The sequence below is a fragment of the Girardinichthys multiradiatus genome, chromosome 21 (genome assembly GCF_021462225.1).
Source record: "Girardinichthys multiradiatus isolate DD_20200921_A chromosome 21, DD_fGirMul_XY1, whole genome shotgun sequence".
Lineage (NCBI taxonomy): Eukaryota > Metazoa > Chordata > Actinopteri > Cyprinodontiformes > Goodeidae > Girardinichthys > Girardinichthys multiradiatus.
In genome coordinates, this window is record NC_061813.1 from 34819992 (window position 1) to 34843107 (window position 23116).

Here is a 23116-nt window from a genome sequence, read left to right on the forward strand (position 1 = left end):
GTGATGATTCCTCCTGGGACATGAGTGTGGATGAGCTGAAGCAGTTTTTAGCGCTAGTTTATGTCCACGGAGTGAAAGGGGGCGTAACATGGAGCTGTCCAGCTTTTGGTCAGATGACTGGGGCTTTCCATACTTCCGTGAAACCAAGTCAAAAAGCCGATTCACAGATATAATGCGTTTTCTGCGCTTCGACAGTAAAGATAGCAGACACGCACGTCTCCAAATTACAAAGTTTGCTCTTGTGAATGAAGTGTGGGAAAGTTTTGTCAACAATTGTATGAGTTGTTACAAACCTGGTGCTGATATCACCATAGATGATATCCCGACCAAAGCGAGCTGTGCCTTTCTCCAATATATGTCCAACAAACCTGATAAGTTTGGCATCAAGTTTTGGCTGGCAGCGGATGTTAACACAAAGTACATGTTGAACGGCGCTCCTTATCTGGGTAAGGATGAGATCAGCGTCTTGGAGACAGTGTAGTGTTGAAGTTGGTGGAGCCATTCACGTGGAAGGGGAGAAACGTCACAACAGACAACTTTTTTACATCACTTGAACTGGCCAAGACACTTAAAACAAAAAAGACCAGCATCGTGGGTACAGTGAATAGAAGCGAGCTTCCCCCGTGCATAAAGGAGCAAATGTCGCTGTACTCAACCAGTCCTAAAAAACACCAACGCCACCCTCACAGTCTACCATTGTAAAGCACGAAAAAATGTGTGTGTTGAGCACCGTGCACACTTCATCTGGCATCCTCAATGGCCCGGAGTCCAAACCCAAGCCCGTGGTTTACTATAACCATACCAAGGTTGGCGTGGATGTACTCTGTCAAAGCTGCAACACGTAGATGGCCAGTTGTAGTTTTCTACAATGCCCTCGACATGGCTGCAATCAATTCGTGGATCCTGTACAGAAAATGCCTCCATGAAAATATTCCACGGCGAGTTTTTATCCTGCAGCTTGCAAATGAACTTCGCTCCAGTTGCATGCGCACCAAAAAGCAGCCGCTGCCTCGTGAGCCGGCACCTGTTGAAGGCCTGCTTATTTTGGAAAGGAGACGGCAGTGTCAGGTGCGCAAAAGTTGCTCCAAAAACCGCTCAAAAGATGTTTGCTGTCTGTGCAAAAAAGTAGTGTGTGGACAATGCACTGGAAGCGTGACTGTCACATGCAAAAACTGTATATAGATTTCCTTTTCTCATCTTAATTTTTTCATGTTGTACATAGTTTTTAATAGTTCATTCGTTTTGTGCTCTTGCCTCATCATTATTATTATTATCATAGGCCTGTTTATAGTTGTTATTGTACAGTTTGAAATGAATGATTGAAACATTTATTTAATTTACTGTAATGTAATTTATTCAGCTCATATCAAATTTATCTATTAGGCTATAATATTTCTGTAAATAGTGATATAATAATAACCTATAATACAAGCAGTTTTTGTTCAAATGTTTGTAAAAATATTAATATTGTATTTATTGTGTGCTCTTAAATGTTTGCTATAAAAGGTCTAATACAAATGAATGATCCTCCAAATAATTAGTAAAGCTTTTTTTTTTTTTTATTTACCCGCTACTCTGTTATTTTTCAATACTATTTATAAATAACAATAAAACATACTACGTTTTTGATCAAATACTATTATAAATCCTTGTCAAAACCATAATTGTATAGCGTGCAAGAAAACCTTTAGTATTCTGGCCAATGGAATGCGATGACATCATCACCGCCCACGCATTCAGAATGCTTGCCGTCAAATTGACGGGTTTGGGAGCTCTCGTACTGTTAGAATTCTGGGAGTCCTAGTGTTTAACTGGTAAGTTTCCTAGGCAAGGACTCAGCTTTTGCACATAGTCCACCAATCTTCAATGGTGTTGGAGACCAGGCTTTGGGTAGGACATTCCAGAAGCTTGACTTAGTCTGCTTTATCTATTCCAACTTGGTCTGGATCCGTTTGGCATCAACGTTCCGTTGGAAAACCAAGTTGTGTCCACATTTTGTTTGACTGTTAAAGAATTTGGGGGTAGTCCTTCTTTGTTATTCCATCTATTTTGCACAATGCAGTATATATCACTTGCAATGAAACAGGTCATCATCATGATGCTGTCTCCACCACGCTTGATATAGTGGCCGACTTATCATGGTAGCTGAATAACTTAAACCTTGTCTCCAGAAAATATTGGATTTTTTGGCACTCTCTCTGCCTGTGTTGATATTAAACTGGTTCTAGTGGTTTACAGTTCAGAGGAAGACAGTTTAGCTCAGTGTTTTTATCTAAAATTGGGTCTTCACTCACAAAATCTGGTTGTGGGATGTTACACATCAGGCTTCTGGAATACCTTTACCAAAGACCCGACTTCAACATATTGGAAGTGGAGTTGAAGGCTAGGTTTGTCTGATGAAACCGACCTAATTAAATGAACCTCCAGATTCTTCCACGAAGTGTCAAAGTGAAGCTTGCCTAAGAATCTCTCCTATGCTCTCCTCATTTAGCCAAATATCAGTGGTGATGTATGCATAATTTTGACCATGTATTTATAAAAGGAAGTCAGCAATATATTTAAAACCTGTTCACCAGATTCTTGTTTTTGAAATCAATTCAGGTTGTAAGATCATTCCACCCTGACATAAGAACTAGTTTAAATGCATCCATACCTATGGTGAGTGGATATGGGCTTTCATGGAACTGTGGCCAATACTATCTTAGCATGACAAGTTGGTTTTTATTATTCTGATTTAACAGTAATGTATGGTATTTTTTTTCCAGCCTCTGCTTTTTCTGAAAGATATCTCGGACTGCCTAAACCAGATCCAAGAGCATACACGGTAGGATTTCCCTGCATGACCTCTGTCCAAACTATTTACCTGTGGTAATCACTGCAGAAATTAAGTTGACTCTATTTGTCTTCTTAGATGGCAAACTTGGCACACAGAGCATCTCAATTCATGGATAAGAAGTTCCTCATCATTCATCCAACAGCTGATGGTACAACTACAGTTTGAAGTTATCCTTTCTAATTACTAAAAAAAAAAAAAAAAAAACACATCAGTAATATTTTTGTATCGGTTTTCCCAGAAAAAGTCCATTTCCAACATACAGCGAAATTCATCTCCCAGCTCATTAGTGAGAAGGCCAACTACACCTTACAGGTATGTCGTTTCATTTCTAAGTTCGTTAAACCTGTAAGCCTTTGGGACGTTGGCACCCCACCATTTCAGAACTATAGCTGAATAATTATCAAGGCTCATTTAACCAAGAGTCAAGTCATTGGTTTAAACTGGTGTCTCCTCCAGGTAACATTTGATCTCTCTTGATTTAGAAAAAAACGACTTGAGAATATTTCACACCTATGTCTGGGAATATGTGCTAAGGACATTTTTAAGAGTGACACCTAATGAGTAATTGGCTGAGAGCTTTTAGTAACGACCATCACATCTGTTATTTCTGGGAATCATACTAAAAGGTTGTACACATGTAATACATTTGGAGTTTTCATTAGCTGTAAGCAATTAACTGAAATACACCCATCCGTTTAACTTTGTGTAAAATTCTTGAAGTGAATTAACTTTACAATGACATTCTAATTTACTGAGATGTACCTATAGAAAATAGATGTGTTGAGGGATAGAATAAACTTTTTTTCTCAACATATTCTCTGTCAGATTTACCCAGACGAGGGCCACTTCATCCACAGCGAAGCAACAAGGCAGCACCTGAGTCAGTCCCTGGTGAATTTCTTCGAGGAGTGCTTCAGGCTACCGGAAAGTGTGTTTGAGGAGGATTTGGAAGAGGAGGTTGAAGACGAGGGTTAGACTGTCCTCAACAGGCTCCCATTCTTCTTTTCTCCACCTACTCCATTTGGTCATCGGCATTTCCTCTGTGTTGTATCTGTGCCCAAGCACGGCCAAGTTGTCCATAATATGCAACCGTCATATTCCTTGTTTTTCGGTTTAACTCGCTGTGTCTACGATGCCGGATCTATGACGTCTATCCTCCCTTATTCTTTCAATGCGCTGACTTGGATTTAAAAAGGCCCTCAACAGAGGTAAAAATGACTGATGACCTTACAAGAAGTTTTGAAATATACTGAAAGGGAAGCACTCTCCTTTACAGCAGGATGGACATCTTTTAAAGCAATGGAAAGAAAGCGTAAGCCTACACAGACTTTCAAGCTGTGAGGAGATGAAGCACGTTATAGCACACAACCTATGGGCTTGTATATAAACGAAATTCAGAACCCTGATGCTGATTGGCAGTGTTCACAAGGGGTGTCTGGAACTGCGTGGATACAGGGAACATTACTATTTTTAAAGTTGTGATGAACTTTTCATGGACTGTGGTTTTGTCTGTTGTTAACAGTATGTAAAATTAGCACACAAATCCTCATCCAGCTGCTTTTTCTTTTAAATGTTATTTGCCTCAACAATGCTGGTTTATGTTTAAGGTTCATACCTGTTTTCAGTTATCTGAAGCTCTTTGAGAGGCAAATGTTTTAGGGGGGAAAGAAAGGAGCCATTTGTTTAGGAATATTAATTGGATACAGTTCTATTTCGGTTTCATCCAACATTGTTTCGTGAAACAAACGCATCTTCTTGTTTCATTGCCGGTGCCTTACTTTATCAGAAAACATGAAGCTAAATTTATCTAAGACAAAAGAAAAGCCAAGATATTTGTGGTTCAGACCTTCAAACACTTGTCCAAACGTTTTTCAGGTCATATTATCGTACTACAGTAATTTATATTCTCCTATTGACTGTGGAAAGCATGCCTATGTGGAGTTTAGACAAACATAGAATGCTCTTTGCATTTAAGTTGATGGCTATATCCCAACACAGGAAGGGGGGTTTTTAATGAACAGTACCTTTTAAAAAAACTAGATCTTTCTGAAAATAAGAATTGAATTACCTCTTTATTACATGAAACCAAGCTAATATAGGCTACTTCTGATCTTAAGCTAGGTGTGCTAGAATAAATAAATACAGTTATTAGCTTTCAAAAACATTTCAGTAATAATTGATATTTTGTGAAATGGTCATTTTTCTTTTCAAAAACTAAATTTAAAAACTGACATTGTTGCGCATTAAAGCCAAACGCAGCAGCAAAGATTAGCTTTAGGATATTTTAGCTCTGTTAGCTTTTCCTGCTAACAATTAGTGTGATGAAGCTCAGTTTACTTGGCACAGAAACAAAATACCCTTTTATAGCACTGTAAACCATGACCTTATTGTTTCATTTTATGGGATAGCAATGTGTGTGTTTTTTTTTTTTTTTTTACATTTTGACAGTACCACATTAGCTGTTGAGCTACAGGCTATTGCTACAGGCTAATGCTAATCTATGGATATTCTCTAAAATGTAGGTTAATTTTAATGCAACTCTTTGAAAATTACACAGGAAATATTTCTGGGTATGCTCAATGGCTTCTGAAGCTTGTATTTACCAAGAAATATTTTTTTTAAATCATCACAAACTTTAGGGTTGCTTTTCCCCCCAACAATATACAATGTAAAGCAAATTTAAAATGGTAAGTTTCAAGTTAGATTTGTAAAGGAGGTAAAACTTCCTCTAAGCGAATTACTGAAATGAATAATGGGGCACAAGTTTATTTATATTTAATCTTAATTTATGTTGCACTCCAGTGCATGTTCAGAGGTACTTTGCTACAGTATTAATTTCTTAGTTCATCGTAAATTTTGACATCCTGAATGTTTCTTACAAAACTGCATAAAATATATTTGCAGTAGTATTGTGACTGAGATCACAGTCTCGTTAGCTTGATGTGTAAATGTTCTAATATCATTTTATTCTGAAAAGAAAAAAACAATGTTACCTGAGTGTTATTAGTGCATAACATACTTTGGAAATTATTTTCAGTTCTTTTTTGTTCTTCTGTTGCCGTCTTTAAATTGAACTGGAAGTGGACTTTATAAATGGCCAATGGAAACAAACTTTCTTTATACATGTAGAGGACTTTTTCCAAGATGTTCAACTTTGTTATCCAAAGCGTGCAGAGAGGTCACCGGCAGATTGTGGCATGAAAGTAAGTGTTACAATAAAAAAGTAGATATTTTATCAGTCATAAATGTTTTGGGTTTTTGTGAAAAGCACGAAAAACCTACATTCTTGGTAGCAAACACACAATCATCCACAACAATATTAATATTTACTCTTAATCCGACACTTCCACAGCAATGTCATACAATATATAACAAAGGTACAAACCAGCCCATGGTTGACAGTACCCATTTGCAGTAATGCAGCACGATGTTTCTAGAGCCAAGGTCCTTGTTCCCTGCATCTTTGAGTTGACCACAAAACTCTTGCATTAGCTTGTTAACAGGTGTTTAGTTATTTACGCTCATGCCGTTTTGGTCTGCATTCCTTTACAACAGGGGTGAATGTGAAATTTGCTGCAAAGCAGCCAGATAAACTTGTAATACATGTTCACTTCATAAAAGCCAAACCCTTTATGGTGTTTGTACCATTTCTCCATCTAATTTTTTACACATTCCTTCAAGATAGTTAAACTGTTTACATGGAACACTAGTGGTAGGGACCATAAAGGGGTAATTTCACTTCTTTTTGGGTGTAAAACGGAGCTGGTTGCTAGGGGGTGTTTCTTACCAAGCATTAAAATATTTTTTCCATATTCTCAGTATACTTTAAGGAAAGGTAATTTATGGATAATAAATACCTTATATTTCAGAAGGGTCTGCTGTCCTTCAGACAATATTTCGCTGCTATAAAAAAAAAAATCTGAATCGAAAGAAAAACTCAAATCATCAGAAAACTTAACTATCCAGAGAAATAAAGTGAAATGCAACACTTTTAGTAAGAGGCTACAAGATGGTTTAAAAAGGTAGAAAATATCAACGTGTGAGTACGAATTGGAGAAGTTGCTAACTGCCCTGGACCTGGGCCACCAACCAATGTAGTCTTAAGTGTAAATAACTTGAAGGTTAGATGTGACTGTAAAATAGTATTCACTCTAAAAACTATCAAAGATGGGGAAAATTGGGCGCAGTGCTGGTGGTGTAGGGGGCGACCCATATACGGAGGCCTTGGTCCTAGACCAGGCTGTCCCGGCCCCGGTGACGTTTTCCGCATGTCTTCCCCTCTCTCTCCATCCCCATTTCCTGTCTATCTACTGTCTCAAAAACACTGAAAAATAAAAGCCACTAGTGTTGGAAAAAAAAAACAAAAGATGGGGAAAATCCAATTTGTCACGCAGGCTCTGACTAGCCGTTAGCTTTACTGTTTGGTGAGAGTCGTTAGCCCAAACAAATATGCTTTTTATTTATCTAATATCCAAGATGGCTACAGGAGTTGGGTTGAACTCGCCGCAGTTAGTTGCCTCTGAGTCCCCAGGGCACATAGTCACAGAGCAGATCTGCATGTGAAGTGGGAATACGACACTCGTTACTCACTGCATACCCTTTTGTACAATGGTCTTTTGACAGCAGTACCAGCTTTAAGAAACTTAACTTCACAAGATCTGAACCAGTTGTCTCCAATTCCAGGTGGTACCAGACCTGGCAATGATCCATTTGTTGTATTCCATTGTGAAGAACCAGATAAAAATCTTAAACATGCAGGACTGAGTGGACAGATGGCCCTTGAAGACTACATTTGGAAATCACTGACTTATACTATACCTTTAACAAACTATAGCCAATAAAAATGACAAACATGGCAAACAGGAGAATTACAGGCCAGCTGGTGCAACTCAAAACAAAAGTAATAGCAACGTCTCTATTGTCACTGAAGTACAACAGAAGCAACAGTCATTTTTGCCCTTCTTTATTTAGAAAGCAGTTCCTGTTTGAGTCTCCAGGTCCAGTTGGAGTGCTTAAGTCCAAGCAACCAGAAAAACATAAATGCAGTGTAAAACCAAGTCCTGCAAACATTCATTTACCAACAGAAAAACAAAAGTAATTTAAAGCAGAGAAAAGAGAGTGATATCAATTTGAGAAATATCGGTGCAGTAGAGTTCAAATTTACTCTAATACAAATCCTCCATTCAATTCCCAGTGTACGACAACATTTTTAAATAATTATAAAACTAATAGTTGCTGTAAAGTTTAAGTCCTTATGAAGGCAGCCATTTACCTTTGCAAAGAGAAATTTCTCAGAATAAATAAATTTGCTCGAAGGCACTCGCAGTTCCAGTGTAAACTGGATTAAAGTTGTATATCAGTGCTTTGTTCTCTTCTTCTTTAGACTGAAACCTGTGAAAGTTCTTCCTCGCTACAGAGACAGAGAGAGATTTACAGGTCAGAATTTAAGCGACAAGTAACTACTCAGCATTAAGACTCCAAACTAGTTCTGTTTTCATACCTTCACTCACAAAGAACTCGGCCATGTGGAAGGTAGTTCTGACCGCGGATGGAGAGTGAGGAATATAAGGTCTCGACCACTCAAAAGCATTTTTCTCTGGGTGCCACTGGGTTCCATAAACTGGGTAGTTGTGAGCTGCACAGAGGTAAGAAAACAATGAGGTAGTCCTGACAACTGTCCTATTCTACCACATCTCTAGGACACTACTGTTTTAATTACCTTCCACTGTCGACACAAACTCAATGTTTCCATCTGTATTGGTTGAGAGGACTTTGTAAAAACTCCTCAGTTCCTCATTTGTGTAGTATGTCTGAAACAAGCAGAACAGATTAGTCGCAAAAAACGTCACCTTGACCAAATCCTGACTAATTATTTTAAAGGCACTCTGTCGTGTTAAGCAGCACGGGTCTCCTGGGTCAAACCCGGTACAGCTGCATTGGGGATTGGAGCCTCCGTGTATGGGTCATGGACCCTACTGCTACGCCACATGTCACAACCGCCTCTGTCATGTTTAAGAGTTTTGCTGTGAGCACATATATTTCAGGTCAAACTTTCATACCTGTCCAAGTGTCTGGCCAATTTTCAAAGTATACAAACAAAGGTTCACTATAAACTGTTATCAGGCTTTAAATGCAAGCACCATGGATGGATGGATAGTCAATGGATGGACAGACAGATACTGGGCAAGCAGCCCTGGGAATGCTTAAATTCCATTTCCTCTCTGTAGAAGCTCTGCAGTCACTTCAGGAGTGGATAACGTACCAGCGTGGCCAGACTCCACTGGTGGGAGTTTTCTGTTAGAGGTTCAGAGGAGAGAGCTGACATTAGCTCAGGAGGGAAGGCCTCAAACATCCTGCTGCCTTTCACTTCTGGAGAACAAACATACCATCATAATCAGTCATCATTCAATCTTATAGCAACTTTAAAAAGTCCCGGTATAAGACTTTCATATTGGGACAGTTTAATTGTTTTTACACAATCCATAAATCCAAATTGAACCCAAACCATGATATTTTAGAGGTACTGGCGTGTAATTTACTGCAACATCCTAGAGAACGGTTTTATTGCTTCAAAAAAACATGGTTATTAGTCGTTTATTTCTGATATGTCTATTTAAAAAAAGAAACTTGGTGAAACTCCGAAATATCCAAGATGATAGAACAAAAATCTCCCCAACTGATAACACAAAGGCGTACCTTCAGTAAAGTTCAGAGGCAAAGCGACACCGTTCGTGTTGGTGTGCGACAGCAGGGTCTTTCCACTCGTCAAATACATGAGCTGTTCAAACCCGAGACAGGTGCCCCACACGGGGAAATAGTCGCCCCTCTTGTTTGCCTGAGACATCACACATTATAAACAACCCATCCCATCTAGGCAGTACAACACAGCTACTAGCAGGTTACCCTTCCACCTCGATGGCCAGCTCGAAGAAGATTTGGGCCGCTCTTTGGTAACCAGATGAGATGATGCTGACCCCTCCACCTGGATACAGGATCCTGTCCCACATACAACACACACACCGGATCAGAACTTGAAATAGGCTCATTGTAAATTCATCTAGGAGATGCCGATTCGATACGTTTTCACAAATCTATCAATAATCAGTTAGCGAGAAATTATGACTCGCAACCAGTAGGGTTCAAATAACAACAGCTGCTCTCCATCAAGATAGCAAAACTGAAAGGGTTAAGAAGGACTTCACTAGTATGGCAGGCTGATGTGTCATATAATCAAACCACACTCTCAAATAACGTTTGATAGAAAGTGTTTGTATCAACAAAATGTTTGGAATATCCGTCCCTAGTTTGGCTTTTTGTTAAATAAAAGCATCGGTAGTGGGTTATAAACAGTTTAAAATACAAATGGGAAACTAAAAATGTTTACTCATTGAAATATAATACAAGACAACATAAAAGCAGGTAGGATATCTTAGAAGAATATGATGCATTACATTAGATCGCAGACTAATTGGATTTTGCTGTTTTGGTCACACTTTAAGATCAAAGAGAGATAAATCAATCTGGCACCACGTGAAAAAGTAATTATGTCCTATACCAAGTAACTGGTTGTGTCACTCTTTGCAGCAATACCTGGCAATAAGTTTTTTTATGTAACTGTAGAGGGATTTTGACCCACTCTTTAGCCACAGTGGAGGGTTTGGAGCATCAAAGGCCTGTTTAAGGTCATGCCATAACATCACAGCCAGATCTAAGCCAAGCCTTTGACTAGACTTTATTACTCCATCAGTGACAACAAGTCATCCAGGTCCTGCAGCAGCAAATGAGCCACAGACCACAACACTACCACCATGTTTAACCATCGGTATAGCATTTTTCGTAATATGTTGCTGGTTTTATAATCAGATTTAACAGGATGCACATATTCCATAAAGTTTCACTTTTGTCTCATCAGCCCACATAACATTTTCAAAATTTTTTGGAGATTGTCAAGATTGTTTTGCAAATGTGAGACAGGCCTTTGAATTCTTTTGGGTCAGCAGTGGTTTTGGCTTTGGAATCATTAACACTGACCCTGACCTAAGACAGGTGAGGCCAGCAGAGCTTGAGATGTTGTTCTGGGTTCTTCTGTGACCTCCTGGATGAAGTCATTTTGGTAGAACGGCCAATCCTGGGAAGGATTCACCACATGTCCAAGTTTTCTCTGGTTCTGGATGGTCAGCTGGAGTTCCAAAGCCTTAGAAATGACTTTGCAACCCTTTCCAAACTGATAGATGCAAATGACTTTGTTTCTCATCTGTTATTGAATTCTATTAGACGCGTTGATTTTTCAGATTTTGCAGCCTACTTCGTGTTGTCAGACAGGTTCTATTTAAATGATTTCTTGAGTCTAGAGGGCCGATAGTAATCTAGTGGATTACTATCAGAATCAATCATGGATAATTGGTTATTATTTGCTGAGACTTATTTGTGAACTTAAACACAAAGGAAAGTTTAAACTCATAGCTTCAGATCATTAAAATCTCAACACAACATTCAAACAATTAAGATGATTATTTGCACGTTTACAAAGTAAACTTAGCAATTCCTTTAAATCTTTAGCGTTATCTATACTGAAACTGTCAAACTATTCTTATTCTCAGTAAAAAAATATAAATTTGCAATTCTGGTCTGTGATCAAATTCAAGCGTTTATGGGAGCCCCCTGATGGTCTGAACCCTAGGAAGTGGCTTAGCTTACATGTTATTTTGGGCCAGCACTGCTGAGAGCCACAATATCAAAATATATCATAAACTAGCTTGCCATATTACGTGAATATAGTTTAAAACGTATTTTCCAAGCCTACAAAAATGACTAGTATAACCCAAACTGTGGTGTCAGCAACATATTAACTATAAAAACAGTAGTTCATCAAACTCACAAAGGAAGCCAATATACGTGATAAAGTTCGTTTTTACCCATTAATAAAGCTGAACAGCGTCTTGTATTCCTCCAGTGTGTGGTTAATCCTGAAACAACATGACATTTATATGCTGGTGTTTATCACGGTTCTAATGGCCGACATGACACCTAGATAATGACTCACATGACAGGTACAACTCTGGCCCCAGCCGCCTCCAGGAACTTCACATAGGAGGCGGCGATGTAGGCCGTCTGGTTCGGTTTCGGGGAGAAAACCTCCTGAGCCAGAACACCTTTAGAAAGAGAGGTCTAAACATGACTCGACAGTTTTAGGAGAACCGGTGTTTAAACTACGCATGTAGCTGCTGCGGAGCTTAAACCGGAAGCAGTTTGTGATAAACTTACCGATTATTGGTTCGTCGTTTCTGTCTGCTGATGAGCAATATGGAAGATTAATGAGCGAAATAAAAAGAAATAAAGGAAACATTTTAGTAGAGGTAAAGTGCAACGGTGCGGATCAAAAGTGTCAGATTAAACTGATGTTCTTAACACTTCCGCTCCCTGCTCTTCAGAATAAAGGCATTGATTCTGATTCTGTTTTCTCAAGTTTATTTCATGTAAACTGCTGCGGAAATCAATTTCCTTCACTTCAAAGGAAAAAAAAACATGAGTTTCAGATTCATGAGGAGTGGGTTAAAATATTAACTGCCTTTCTTTTAACAGAACCTCAATTGAAAAATTCAACTATTTCTTTAAAGGAGAAAATTATTTTTTTCATTTGCAATAATTTATGAAAAGAAACATCTTTAACATCTTCTTTATCATCTTTATTCCCAAAACCACAAATATTTATACAAAACATGCGCTCTCACTTTTGGACTTTTACATTTTCAAACATGAATTTGATGTAACATGTAAGACCTGGTGGAGGTTTATCACCTACTGTTGACATTCAAAGAAAATCTCCAAACTTTAAGAACAACGCAAGAGGAGAGAGTCGAACAAATGATAAATTACATTCTTAATTTTTATCATCTGATTTTATGTTATGTGCTGTGACGACATAAATAAATCACTGGATTTACATTAAATAAGGCATTTAGAGAGAAAGCTGCTAAAACGTATGATCAAAATGCATTAAAAGCTACGACACAAACAAACAAAACTATTGGACGAGAAAACCTTAAAAACAAAATACAGTGCATTACAAATTGGTTGTCTGGTCTTCCCTTTGTTCCACAAGGTAGAACGTAAGCCCAAGAAAATGATGGTCTTTGGAGTTAAAATAAAAACCTTCCAAGACAACCTGTTCCTTTGGACACTGATGTCCTTCAGCTGTCGCATTTTTGAGCTAATGTAAGGAAAATAAGGAATATGTGGTGCCTTATATCCATGCAGCTGAGGTGTTGCATGTATAATTTCATTGCCACTGTGTTTGCATTTATTCGGTCATGGTGTCAAAGTTAAAGCTCTTACCTTCTGTGTTTTATCTTGCTTACTGTATGTGCCACCAGGTTGGAAATCTTTCATATGCTTCATAATAAATAAAAACATTCTGTGATTCTTGTTTCCAAACCTTATCTTACCTGGAGGGAAGAGACCTTCAGCTGTTGTCAGGAGTACACAATGATCCCAGTCCTCTACCTAACTCTGAAGTCAGAAAACTACAAGATGACCTTGATTTACAACCACAAACAGCTACACATAGCACCAAGCTAAAAAATTATGTCCTCAAAGAGTCTTTAATATTTACTATATCCAAGCTGGGTTCTGTCTCAGAGAGACAAGTTAAGAGTTTTTGTAGGTCTCGATGCAAAGCACAATGTACTCGGTGGAACAGCTTCTCGTCTGCTGGCCAAGGAGCAGACCTGAGGTCAGGCTGGAGGACTGGCCCATGACTGAGAAATCATCTGCTTGCCACGTCTCGCAGTGTTTGTCGTCCACTCTGAGGCCTATACTGGTGGAACCGTGCCAGATGCTTTTCTTGGGCCTATCAGAAGCAGGACAGAAAACATTACCGCTGTATGTATATACTGGCTAGAGGTTAACATACACACCTTATGGACAGGGATGTCATTAATTTGGGACTTAAAATGTTTTATTTGAATCTTTCTTTATCCAGAGTTGAAAGATCACTCAACTGTAATTTATTTAGAAAGTTTTTTTAGAAGTTTTTTCTAATCCACCCTAGATGAAAATTTTGCCTACAGGCTCAAATATACATCCATGTATATATAACATACTTTTTCTAGTCAAGGTTATCGCACAAAATGGCTCAATTTTGGAGCACTTGATTAATTTGTTGACAGTTTGTTTAAATTGCTTTATTTTGTGACAAAGAAATAAAAACCCATCAACCACCCAAGTTCAATCCTCACAAACAGACTTGGTATGAATAAAGCTGGCTTATGCAAAGTGTTCCCAAAACCCAAATCTTCAACCCCATAAAAAAATGTGTGGCTTAAAAAACAACTGATGGCCAAAAAATAAAAAACAAAGAATATTATTTTCTCTAATTGTTGAGAACAATGGTTAAATATTTGGTCAGAAATATGTTGATGGCTACACAAAGCCTCTGGTGAAACTAGCTGAGAGACATTCAAATATTATTTGGGGTGTAGGTAAATATTTGACCTGTGGTGCTAAAGTTTGGCAATGTAGAGACTGAAGAAAATCTGAAGTTCACACACCAGAAGGGATCAGCTAAAACGTCCCGGCCATCAAAGGAGTAGATGGGTATCCTGGGATTCACTGGCCCTCCGTTGCCGTTGAATATGGACTGCCAGTTCCTGAACATCACATCTCCCTGAGGGGAAATATCCATTTAATATAAAACATTCAGGTTTGATCAGGTGTTTCAGCATGGAGAGCCCCCTCACCCTGAGGTTGGTTACTGGTAGAGAGTCCCGGAACCCAGGGTAGACAACACGGATCAGGTCCTGCTTGTGGGACGACATGAAGGCACGGTAGTTGGGAGCCAGACCCATGGCTTTGGCCTGGTTGTTACACATCTGGTCGGCCATGTCGTGACCCATCATGTTCCCTGAGTGCGGCTGATTCAAGGCTACCAGGTTTAGCTTATGGGTCAGAAAGCAAGAGGTGGATGTTAGTCAGTCCTGGCAAGATGTTATACACCCATAAATCTGACCAGAAACAACCTGAATCCAGATCTTACCCTTTCATTGACTGAACGGACTCTTTGCAAGGTCTTTGCTCTGACTTGATACGCAGCTCGAGGCTGAATGAACAGTTAAGATGTTTTAATGGAACATTACAACACTTAGAGGGAATTTATAAGTGATCAAAAATGCAACAAGTACCTCATCTTGGGGGATGATGTTATTGGAGAGGTAGATGAGGCCACCAAGCTGGGAGAAAAACCAGATCAAGTTCATATTTTGAGTTATTTTGGATCATGTTGGTTAAGGACATTAAATATTTTGTTGTTTGAACCTCATAAAAACACATAGAACTGACTATGTTGAGTTAAACCAGCATTTATCATGCGATTCAACAAGTCAAACTGCCACTGTACCCGACCACACACAGCAGCATAAGGTCATTGATTTTTATAAACGGGAGATGCAGTACAATTAATCATTCCCTCAAACAGGCAGCTTCACCTTCACAAATGTTCCCTACTGATTCACAGCCAGAAAAAAAAAAACTGTTTGGCTAAAACTGCTTTCATTTCTCAGGACTGATCAAAGGATACTTTCAGGATAAAAACTGCTTTTAGATATTTAACCAATAGTTACGTTTTAAACATCCCCTACCAGAAATATTTAACATTACTCCTTTTTGGTACCTGTATTTCCTTCCAGCCCTGGGGAACCTTCAGGAAGAGACTCCCCGTTGTTCTGACATAAGCCAGAGTCCCCTCTTGATCCCTTGATGTCTGCTGCATCATATTCTCTCGGGTCGAAAAGGTTTTCAGCTGAAAATAGTTGGAAAAAGTCAGTGAAATGGGTTCCAAATGGGGTAAACTGATTGACGAGTTTAGATTTTCCCAAGGCGTGTGTGTGGGTGTGCATGTTTGTCTATGATTGCCTGTGCTGGCCTTTTGTTTGACTGATGGGTGTACCCACTAACTGCTGGGGTAGACCCCAGAACCCGTTCCCTGAATCTCTCCCATCAAAACAGAATCAACCCCTTGTAGAATATCGTGGCGAATCCATCTCAAACCATTTCCAGTCATAGTGCAGCCAAGGGGGTGCATGGTTACCACCAATGCCTTCTGATGCACATTCCGCACATACTAATGACCATATCAGAAGAACGTCAATCTAAGCCATCAGAATTATGCCCGATTTTAGGATTTGTCATACCAAGTCCATCACATTTGTATGTGCTATATTCAAATAAATACTCCACTTAATTTAGCATGCGATTGACAGCAAAAACAATAAACCTTAATGGCAGGATAAATAAACTTACAAACGGCGAGTTACTTGATGCCCCAGGGGGTCCAGGTGGTCCGGGGGGTCCAGGGGGACCAGTGATGGTCAAAGCTGGTGCAACACAAAAGTTAACATTGATCATAAAACTTGTAGGAAGGCTTTCGCCATATAATCAGCTACTCTAATGGACGGTTAGACAGACTGAGGCACGTTTGAGTTACTTTTAAATCCCTCATAAGTCCAGGTAAATACCTCAATGAGGTAAAAATATCTGTTTCCAGAGAGATCTGGCCAAGAGAACTATTATCTTTTCTTTTTAAAAGGGTTTAAGCTTCCTCATGGTCACCAGCTCTGACAATACCACATTGTCGATTATTTTAGAAAACAGATACAACATACATATAAAAAGGCTTTCAAAAGCATTCATAGCTGAACGTTTTCATAATTTGTCACATTATATCCATAAAATTGAATGTATTTTATTGGGATTTCATGTGGCAGAGTAACACAAAGTAGTGCATGACTGAAGCGGAAGGCAAGCGGTGGTTTTTAACATTTGTTACACGTATAAATCTAAAACGTGAGGTACACATTAGTATCTAGCCCCACCGAGTCAATATTTTATAGAACCATCTTCAGCTGCAGCCACAGCTGCCAGTCTTTTATGGTATGTCTCTACCGGCTTGGCAGATCTAGAGAATAAACCTTTTGCACATCTTTTGTAAAATAGCTCAAGTTCATTCAAATTGGAGGGAGATCATCTCAAATGTTTTTATGTTTTACATTGTTTTAAGCCTTTTAACAAACCTCTGCGGTCTGCACAGAGCAGATGGATTTATATTGAGATTAAATTACACATAGCTGGACTATTCACTAATAAATGGACTGAATTGCACTAGATTTCATTTAAAGCTGAGTAAAGGGGGCTTAATAAAAATGTCAGATTTTTATCAGAAAAAGTGATAAAAACCACATTTCTTTTTCCTTCCCGTTCCCAATTATGCACCATTGTTTTTGGTCTGCTACAAAATTATCCCAATATAATAGATTCAAGTTTGTGATTGTAATGTGACAAAATAAGAAAGGGATATGGAGACTTTTGGGAGGTTCTCTATTCAGAAGGCTTTGATCCAAAAAGGGTTATACCTGCACCATATCTGAGGGGCAGTCCAGGTTGCCCTGGAGGACCTGGCGGTCCAGGAGGACCAACGGCACCAGGTCTGCCATAGCCTGGAACACCAGGTGGGCCAGGCATCCCTGGGCGGCCAGGTGGTCCGAGCACCGACTCCCCTTTGGGTCCCTAAATGATGTCAAAAAAAAGAAGCTACTGATTATATTTTTTCTAAACATGCAGCACCCCAACAAACAATTACTCACCACCAGTCCGGACCTCCCAGGTAAGCCTGGCTGTCCTGGAGACCCTGCCTCCCCTTTTGCTCCCATCTCCCCCTTGATGCCCTGGTCACCCTTCACCCCCTGTAGGAGCACACGCAGGAAAGATCAAACATCACATCAGCAAGAAGAAAAGGGAAAAAGAGTGGTGGAACTCACCCAGCCTCCTCTGGAGAGAAATGAACCTTATAAAAAAAAAAAAGATAAAAATCTGATCAGTTTGCTAAAAATGAATTTTAGTCAAAACAGTCAGTCGGTTCATCTCAGCAGGGTGACAAAAACAAATTCTCAAAGATTCAAAGCTCAGAAACCCATTATTTTTTATTATCAAGAAAAAAACGGCTTTCTACATACTTTGGGGAGCTGGTAACCCTGGACGACCCCTTTCTCCCTTCTCTCCTTTTGGACCTTGGAGGCAGTTACCTTAAATAGAAGAAGGCAAACATGTGTTCCTTCCTTTAATTTCTAAGAAATAAATAACTGAATGAGGTCAAACCAACCTGTTGCAATTGTCCCGTTGGGATGAAGCTGCAAATAATGATGCAAAAACAGTAAAAACCAGGCAATAACAATAATAATAACATCCAGTAATAACTATGAAAATTGCTAATCAATCCACGGTGAGTTTCAGTTGCCCATGCAATGCCAGACTGGATGTGGTTTTATTTCTACCTTTGTCAACTCTTGGCACTGAGCCTTCACCTTCTCGCTGCTCACATGCAGCATGCAGGAATATTTTGGAAACACCTTGAAGACGTTCTAAGTAATAAAATGTGGGTTAGTATGAGAATGACATGCACATTGGGGAAAGTAGAAAATGGGAGGATTAGTGAATGAAGAAGGATGCATGGTGAGTTTTTCTACTATTTAATGAAAACCGGACCGTGAGCAGGCAAACCCAAACACTAAAGGGCCTCAAATTGACCGCTGTGAGATAAAATATGCATCATGAAAACAAAAACAGACGCATCTTTATTTTCTGCAACAAAGCGGTTTATTACACCAGCTCCGTTAAAACATGACCATAACCTACAGGCATTTTGCAGTGTGGTCTGGGAGGGATGGGGAACACCGTCTTTAGAAACAAGGAAAACAATGATGGTGAGTTTATAAAAAAATAAACATAAATGACAAAAAGTCATAAAATATTTACTCCTTTGGGGCAGCTGAATATTCCTGGCCGGCCCGGGGGTCCGGGAGGTCCAGGAGGGCCCTGAACAGGAGCAGAAGAAAAGTCAGTACAGAAAGTAATAGTGAGAATTTTATAGTGCACATTACAGACTGAAATCTTCTTATTAAGGACATTTAGTAGAAGTCTGCACTCAAAGAGGTTCAAGAAGTGTCATCAGACCCATCCTATGCCTCTCAATCGCAGTAGCTCTTTGCTTATGCTGTAAAGTACAGAGTTACTACATGCAATGTTTTTAAAGAAATTATTTTTTTAAAACTAAATGTATTTTCATTTCCAACAGAATATGTCCAATATATTCAAAACGAGTCTTGGTACTTGAGTAAGGGTTGTCTTTTTTATCTTTACACGCAAATATCAAGCTAAAAATCAGATATTTAAATATATTGTATAACAAGACATAAATGTTTTTTTTGTTTTTGTTTTATGTTTAAATTAAATCAGACTGAACTTTTCCTGTTTTAGGTCAGTCAAGGTACATTACATTATTTCTATTTGCTAAAATACCAGAATAATATGAAAGGAAATTCCTCAACGTTTTTTTTTATTACTTTACATACACTGAAATGACTACATCTATGAGCAGTTTGTGAAATCTCAGGTGCTGATTGTATGACTTTGTGAGCTTCTGATAAGTACATTTATTAGATCTGAGTGGAGGCACAGCTGTGGATGTATATTGATGCCAAACATTAATAGTCGCGCTTCAAGGTGTCCATTTGGAACTAGATGAGGCAGGAAGCGTGTTACTGCCAGATCTAAACAGGGAAGGTTGCTTCCTGGACAGCATCAAGTCCAAAACATTCTTCCCAAAGAGGAAGATTAAGTACCATGAAGTACAGCGCAACCCAAAAGTATTCCTATCCCTTCACTTTTTCCATATTTTGCTACATTACAGACTTAATATAAAACCTATTTGAGTATATTTCCCTTAAGATCTGTACATAGTACTCCACAGCGACAATGCAAACCCGCTTTTTAGAAATATGTGCACATATTTTTTAAACAAAGCTTAATTGAGTATTTAATAGTATATAAGTGCCTTCAACAACATCAAGTCTTCTTGTGTATGTCTCTACAAGCTCGTCAGACCTGTTTGGAGTATTCTCTTATTTCTTATTAGTATTTTTCTAAACATGTCTGTCTACCGGCAGCACCGGTAGACAGACATGTTTAGGTCTGACCAGAGATTTTTAATTGGACTTAATTGGATCATGGTCATGTTGGAAGGTGACTCATAATGCTGTAGCCTGTGGTTCTGAGCACCGATCACGTTTTCTTGAAGAATCTCACGAGCTATGCATGTAGTCGTCTAGTTCCTGCAGGGGACACTTTCCCATAGCATAATGCTGCTGCCGCCATACTTCAAAGTAGTGATATTATTAGTCAGGTTATTAGAAGTGCCTGTTTTGGTTTTATGTGTCCAGAGAACGTTGTTTCTTCTAGTCTGAAAGTCTTTAAGGTGATTCTTGGCAAAATGTGGCTTACATCTACCCACTCTACCATAAAGACCTGATTGGTGGAGTGCATTAGCAATAGTTGCCCTTCTGGATGGTTCCATCTCCAAAAGGACCAGCGGAGTGCTTCCTTAGTGACCACTGGATCACCTCTCTGATAAAGGCCTTTCTTCCCTGATTACACAGGTTTCCATTTTCAGATAATGGAGACCACAGTGCTTTCTGGGGCATTCAGTGTTGCTCAGATGTTCTTCCCCTGATTTGTGCTTTGACATCTGGGCCCATATTCAAAAAGATTCTCAGAGCCTTCTCAGAGAGCTCATAACGTCTTGGCAAGGACTCGCAGCTTAAGAGTGATTCCGTTTGCTGCTGAGAGCGACTGTGAGTGAGGAGGCGACAGAACTTCCCATCTTAGGGAGAAGGTGTGGTTGACCCTGTTACTAGGGGTGACGCTGTCTTCTAAGAGGTGTGATTGGTTGTTCCCAAAAACCAACAAAAAACAAATGTGTTCTTAGTAATCAATGCAGAGAATTTTAACCAATGATAGAATTCAGACTGGATTCTGAAACGTGTAAATCATGATGATAAAACTTAGAAAGATTAAATTAATTGTCACGCAGCATTAATATGTTTGAATGTAGCTTATTTACATGCTCATCATTCTTTGGATTTGCTTATTATTATTATGTTTACTCTCCATGCTGGTCTATTTATACTGCATCTTTTTCATATTAATATTACAGTTCAGAATATTACTGTGATCTCCTTCTTGTATATTGAGGTTTAGTTTGGTAAAATGTCCAAAACAAAACGGTGAAAAAAAGGTGGAAAAACCCAAACTGAACAGAGGAGAAGGGCCTAAAGAGAGGAGTGTTGAAAGGTAGATTTGGTCCTGTGATCACAGTGGGAACAAACAGGCATTACCGAGCACATCAATGCCTCGTTCCCTCTGCTGGAACGTGAGCAGCACTGGTACCAGAGAGGACATAGCAGCACACCAGAGAACTTCTCCACAGACGGGAGCGTTGTAGATGACCAATTAGGCTGAGGCTCCTGACATCATCATGTACAATACAGCAAATACTAATTCACCACATTCACATGTTGCTTCTGGTTATGTAGTGCTTAGATTATTGAATTGTTGTCTAGAGTCTGTATATATATATATATATATATATATATATATATATATAGAGTTTGAACACACCTCATTCAAAGAGTTGTCTTTATTTTCATAACTATTAATATTGTAGCTTCACACTGAAGGCATCAAAACTACGAATTAACACATGTGGAATTACAGGTCCTTCTCAAAATATTAGCATATTGTGATAAAGTTCATTATTTTCCATAATGTCATGATGAAAATTTAACATTCATATATTTTAGATTCATTACACACTAACTGAAATATTTCAGGTCTTTTATTGTCTTAATACGGATGATTTTGGCATACAGCTCATGAAAACCCAAAATTCCTATCTCACAAAATTAGCATATTTCATCTGACCAATAAAAGAAAAGTGTTTTTAATACAAAAAACGTCAACCTTCAAATAATCATGTACAGTTATGCACTCAATACTTGGTCGGGAATCCTTTGGCAGAAATGACTGCTTCAATGCGCCGTGGCATGGAGGCAATCAGCCTGTGGCACTGCTGAGGTCTTATGGAGGCCCAGGATGCTTCGATAGCGGCCTTTAGCTCATCCAGAGTGTTGGGTCTTGAGTCTCTCAACGTTCTCTTCACAATATCCCACAGATTCTCTATGGGGTTCAGGTCAGGAGAGTTGGCAGGCCAATTGAGCACAGTGATACCATGGTCAGTAAACCATTTACCATTGGTTTTGAAAGCACTGTGAGCAGGTGCCAGGTCGTGCTGAAAAATGAAATCTTCATCTCCATAAAGCTTTTCAGCAGATGGAAGCATGAAGTGCTCCAAAATCTCCTGATAGCTAGCTGCATTGACCCTGCCCTTGATAAAACACAGTGGACCAACACCAGCAGCAGACCATCACTGACTGTGGGTACTTGACACTGGACTTCTGGCATTTTGGCGTTTCCTTCTCCCCAGTCTTCCTCCAGACTCTGGCACCTTGATTTCCGAATGACATGCAGAATTTGCTTTTTGGACCACTGAGCAACAGTCCAGTGCTGCTTCTCTGTAGCCCAGGTCAGGCACTTCTGCCGCTGTTTCTGGTTCAAAAGTGGCTTGACCTGGGGAATGCGGCACCTGTAGCCCATTTCCTGCACACGCCTGTGCACGGTGGCTCTGGATGTTTCTACTCCAGACTCAGTCCACTGCTTCCGCAGGTCCCCCAAGGTCTGGAATCGGCCCTTCTCCACAATCTTCCTCAGGGTCCGGTCACCTCTTCTCGTTGTGCAGCGTTTTCTGCCACACTTTTTCCTTCCCACAGACTTTCCACTGAAGTGCCTTGATACAGCACTCTGGGAACAGCCTATTCGTTCAGAAATTTCTTTCTGTGTCTTACCCTCTTGCTTGAGGGTGTCAATAGTGGCCTTCTGGACAGCAGTCAGGTCGGCAGTCTTACCCATGATTGGGGTTTTGAGTGATGAACCAGGCTGGGAGTTTTAAAGGCCTCAGGAATCTTTTGCAGGTGTTTAGAGTTAACTCGTTGATTCAGATGATTAGGTTCAGAGCTCGTTTAGAGACCCTTTTAATGATATGCTAATTTTGTGAGATAGGAATTTTGGGTTTTCATGAGCTGTATGCCAAAATCATCCGTATTAAGACAATAAAAGACCTGAAATATTTCAGTTAGTGTGCAATGAATCTAAAATATATGAATGTTAAATTTTCATCATGACATTATGGAAAATAAGGAACTTTGTCACAATATGCTAATATTTTGAGAAGGACCTGTATATACTGAACAAAAAAGTGTGAAACAACTGAAAATATGTCTTATATTCTAGGTTCTTCAAAGTAGCCACCTTTTGCTTTGATTACTGCTCCGCACACTC

At 39.3% G+C, this 23116-nt stretch overlaps 3 protein-coding genes across 9 annotated transcripts in view; 1 reads left to right on the top strand and 2 right to left on the bottom strand.

Moving 5' to 3' along the window:
* dpp6a (dipeptidyl-peptidase 6a) overlaps positions 1 to 6082 on the top strand; it is a 383254-nt gene extending 377172 nt beyond the window's left edge. For all 5 annotated transcript variants that reach the window (XM_047349742.1, XM_047349744.1, XM_047349746.1 and 2 more), the window contains 4 exons: positions 2766 to 2824; positions 2912 to 2984; positions 3075 to 3148; positions 3662 to 6082. In XM_047349742.1, coding sequence (XP_047205698.1) covers positions 2766 to 2824; positions 2912 to 2984; positions 3075 to 3148; positions 3662 to 3811 — 356 coding nt within the window. In that variant the 3' untranslated portion in view covers positions 3812 to 6082. The remainder of the gene's footprint in view (positions 1 to 2765; positions 2825 to 2911; positions 2985 to 3074; positions 3149 to 3661) is intronic.
* A 1701-nt stretch (positions 6083 to 7783) lies between these two features.
* On the bottom strand, positions 7784 to 12268 carry ggh (gamma-glutamyl hydrolase (conjugase, folylpolygammaglutamyl hydrolase)). The gene is made up of 9 exons (XM_047349747.1): positions 12101 to 12268; positions 11880 to 11988; positions 11752 to 11802; positions 9748 to 9832; positions 9533 to 9671; positions 9099 to 9205; positions 8556 to 8646; positions 8337 to 8471; positions 7784 to 8246 (listed from the first exon to the last, which is right to left on the bottom strand). Exons 1-9 carry the CDS (start codon positions 12180 to 12182, stop codon positions 8128 to 8130), a joined length of 918 nt encoding a protein of 305 aa, XP_047205703.1. The 5' UTR covers positions 12183 to 12268; the 3' UTR covers positions 7784 to 8127.
* A 239-nt stretch (positions 12269 to 12507) lies between these two features.
* LOC124858033 (collagen alpha-1(XVIII) chain-like) overlaps positions 12508 to 23116 on the bottom strand; it is an 84309-nt gene continuing 73700 nt past the window's right edge. For 2 of the 3 annotated variants that reach the window (XM_047349740.1, XM_047349739.1), the window contains exons 31-45: positions 18641 to 18700; positions 18521 to 18562; positions 18160 to 18246; positions 17988 to 18015; positions 17842 to 17910; positions 17647 to 17672; positions 17473 to 17571; positions 17242 to 17395; positions 16133 to 16206; positions 15504 to 15632; positions 15016 to 15063; positions 14871 to 14933; positions 14575 to 14772; positions 14386 to 14501; positions 12508 to 13685 (exon numbers count right to left, since the gene is read on the bottom strand). In XM_047349740.1, coding sequence (XP_047205696.1) covers positions 13484 to 13685; positions 14386 to 14501; positions 14575 to 14772; positions 14871 to 14933; positions 15016 to 15063; positions 15504 to 15632; positions 16133 to 16206; positions 17242 to 17395; positions 17473 to 17571; positions 17647 to 17672; positions 17842 to 17910; positions 17988 to 18015; positions 18160 to 18246; positions 18521 to 18562; positions 18641 to 18700 — 1395 coding nt within the window. In that variant the 3' untranslated portion in view covers positions 12508 to 13483. The remainder of the gene's footprint in view (positions 13686 to 14385; positions 14502 to 14574; positions 14773 to 14870; positions 14934 to 15015; positions 15064 to 15503; positions 15633 to 16132; positions 16207 to 17241; positions 17396 to 17472; positions 17572 to 17646; positions 17673 to 17841; positions 17911 to 17987; positions 18016 to 18159; positions 18247 to 18520; positions 18563 to 18640; positions 18701 to 23116) is intronic. The other variant, XM_047349741.1, reaches the window with a different exon arrangement.

Excerpts from the sequence above, each read along its gene's own strand:
- ggh (XM_047349747.1), bottom strand. The coding sequence starts at position 12,182 with ATGTTTCCTTTATTTCTTTTTATTTCGCTCATTAATCTTCCATATTGC. Across the intron at positions 9,206-9,532 it reads GCCTCTGAACTTTACTGAAG|AAGTGAAAGGCAGCAGGATG; the intron begins GTACGCCTTTGT and ends TTTGTTCTCCAG. Across the intron at positions 8,472-8,555 it reads GTTTGTGTCGACAGTGGAAG|CTCACAACTACCCAGTTTAT; the intron begins GTAATTAAAACA and ends ACCTCTGTGCAG.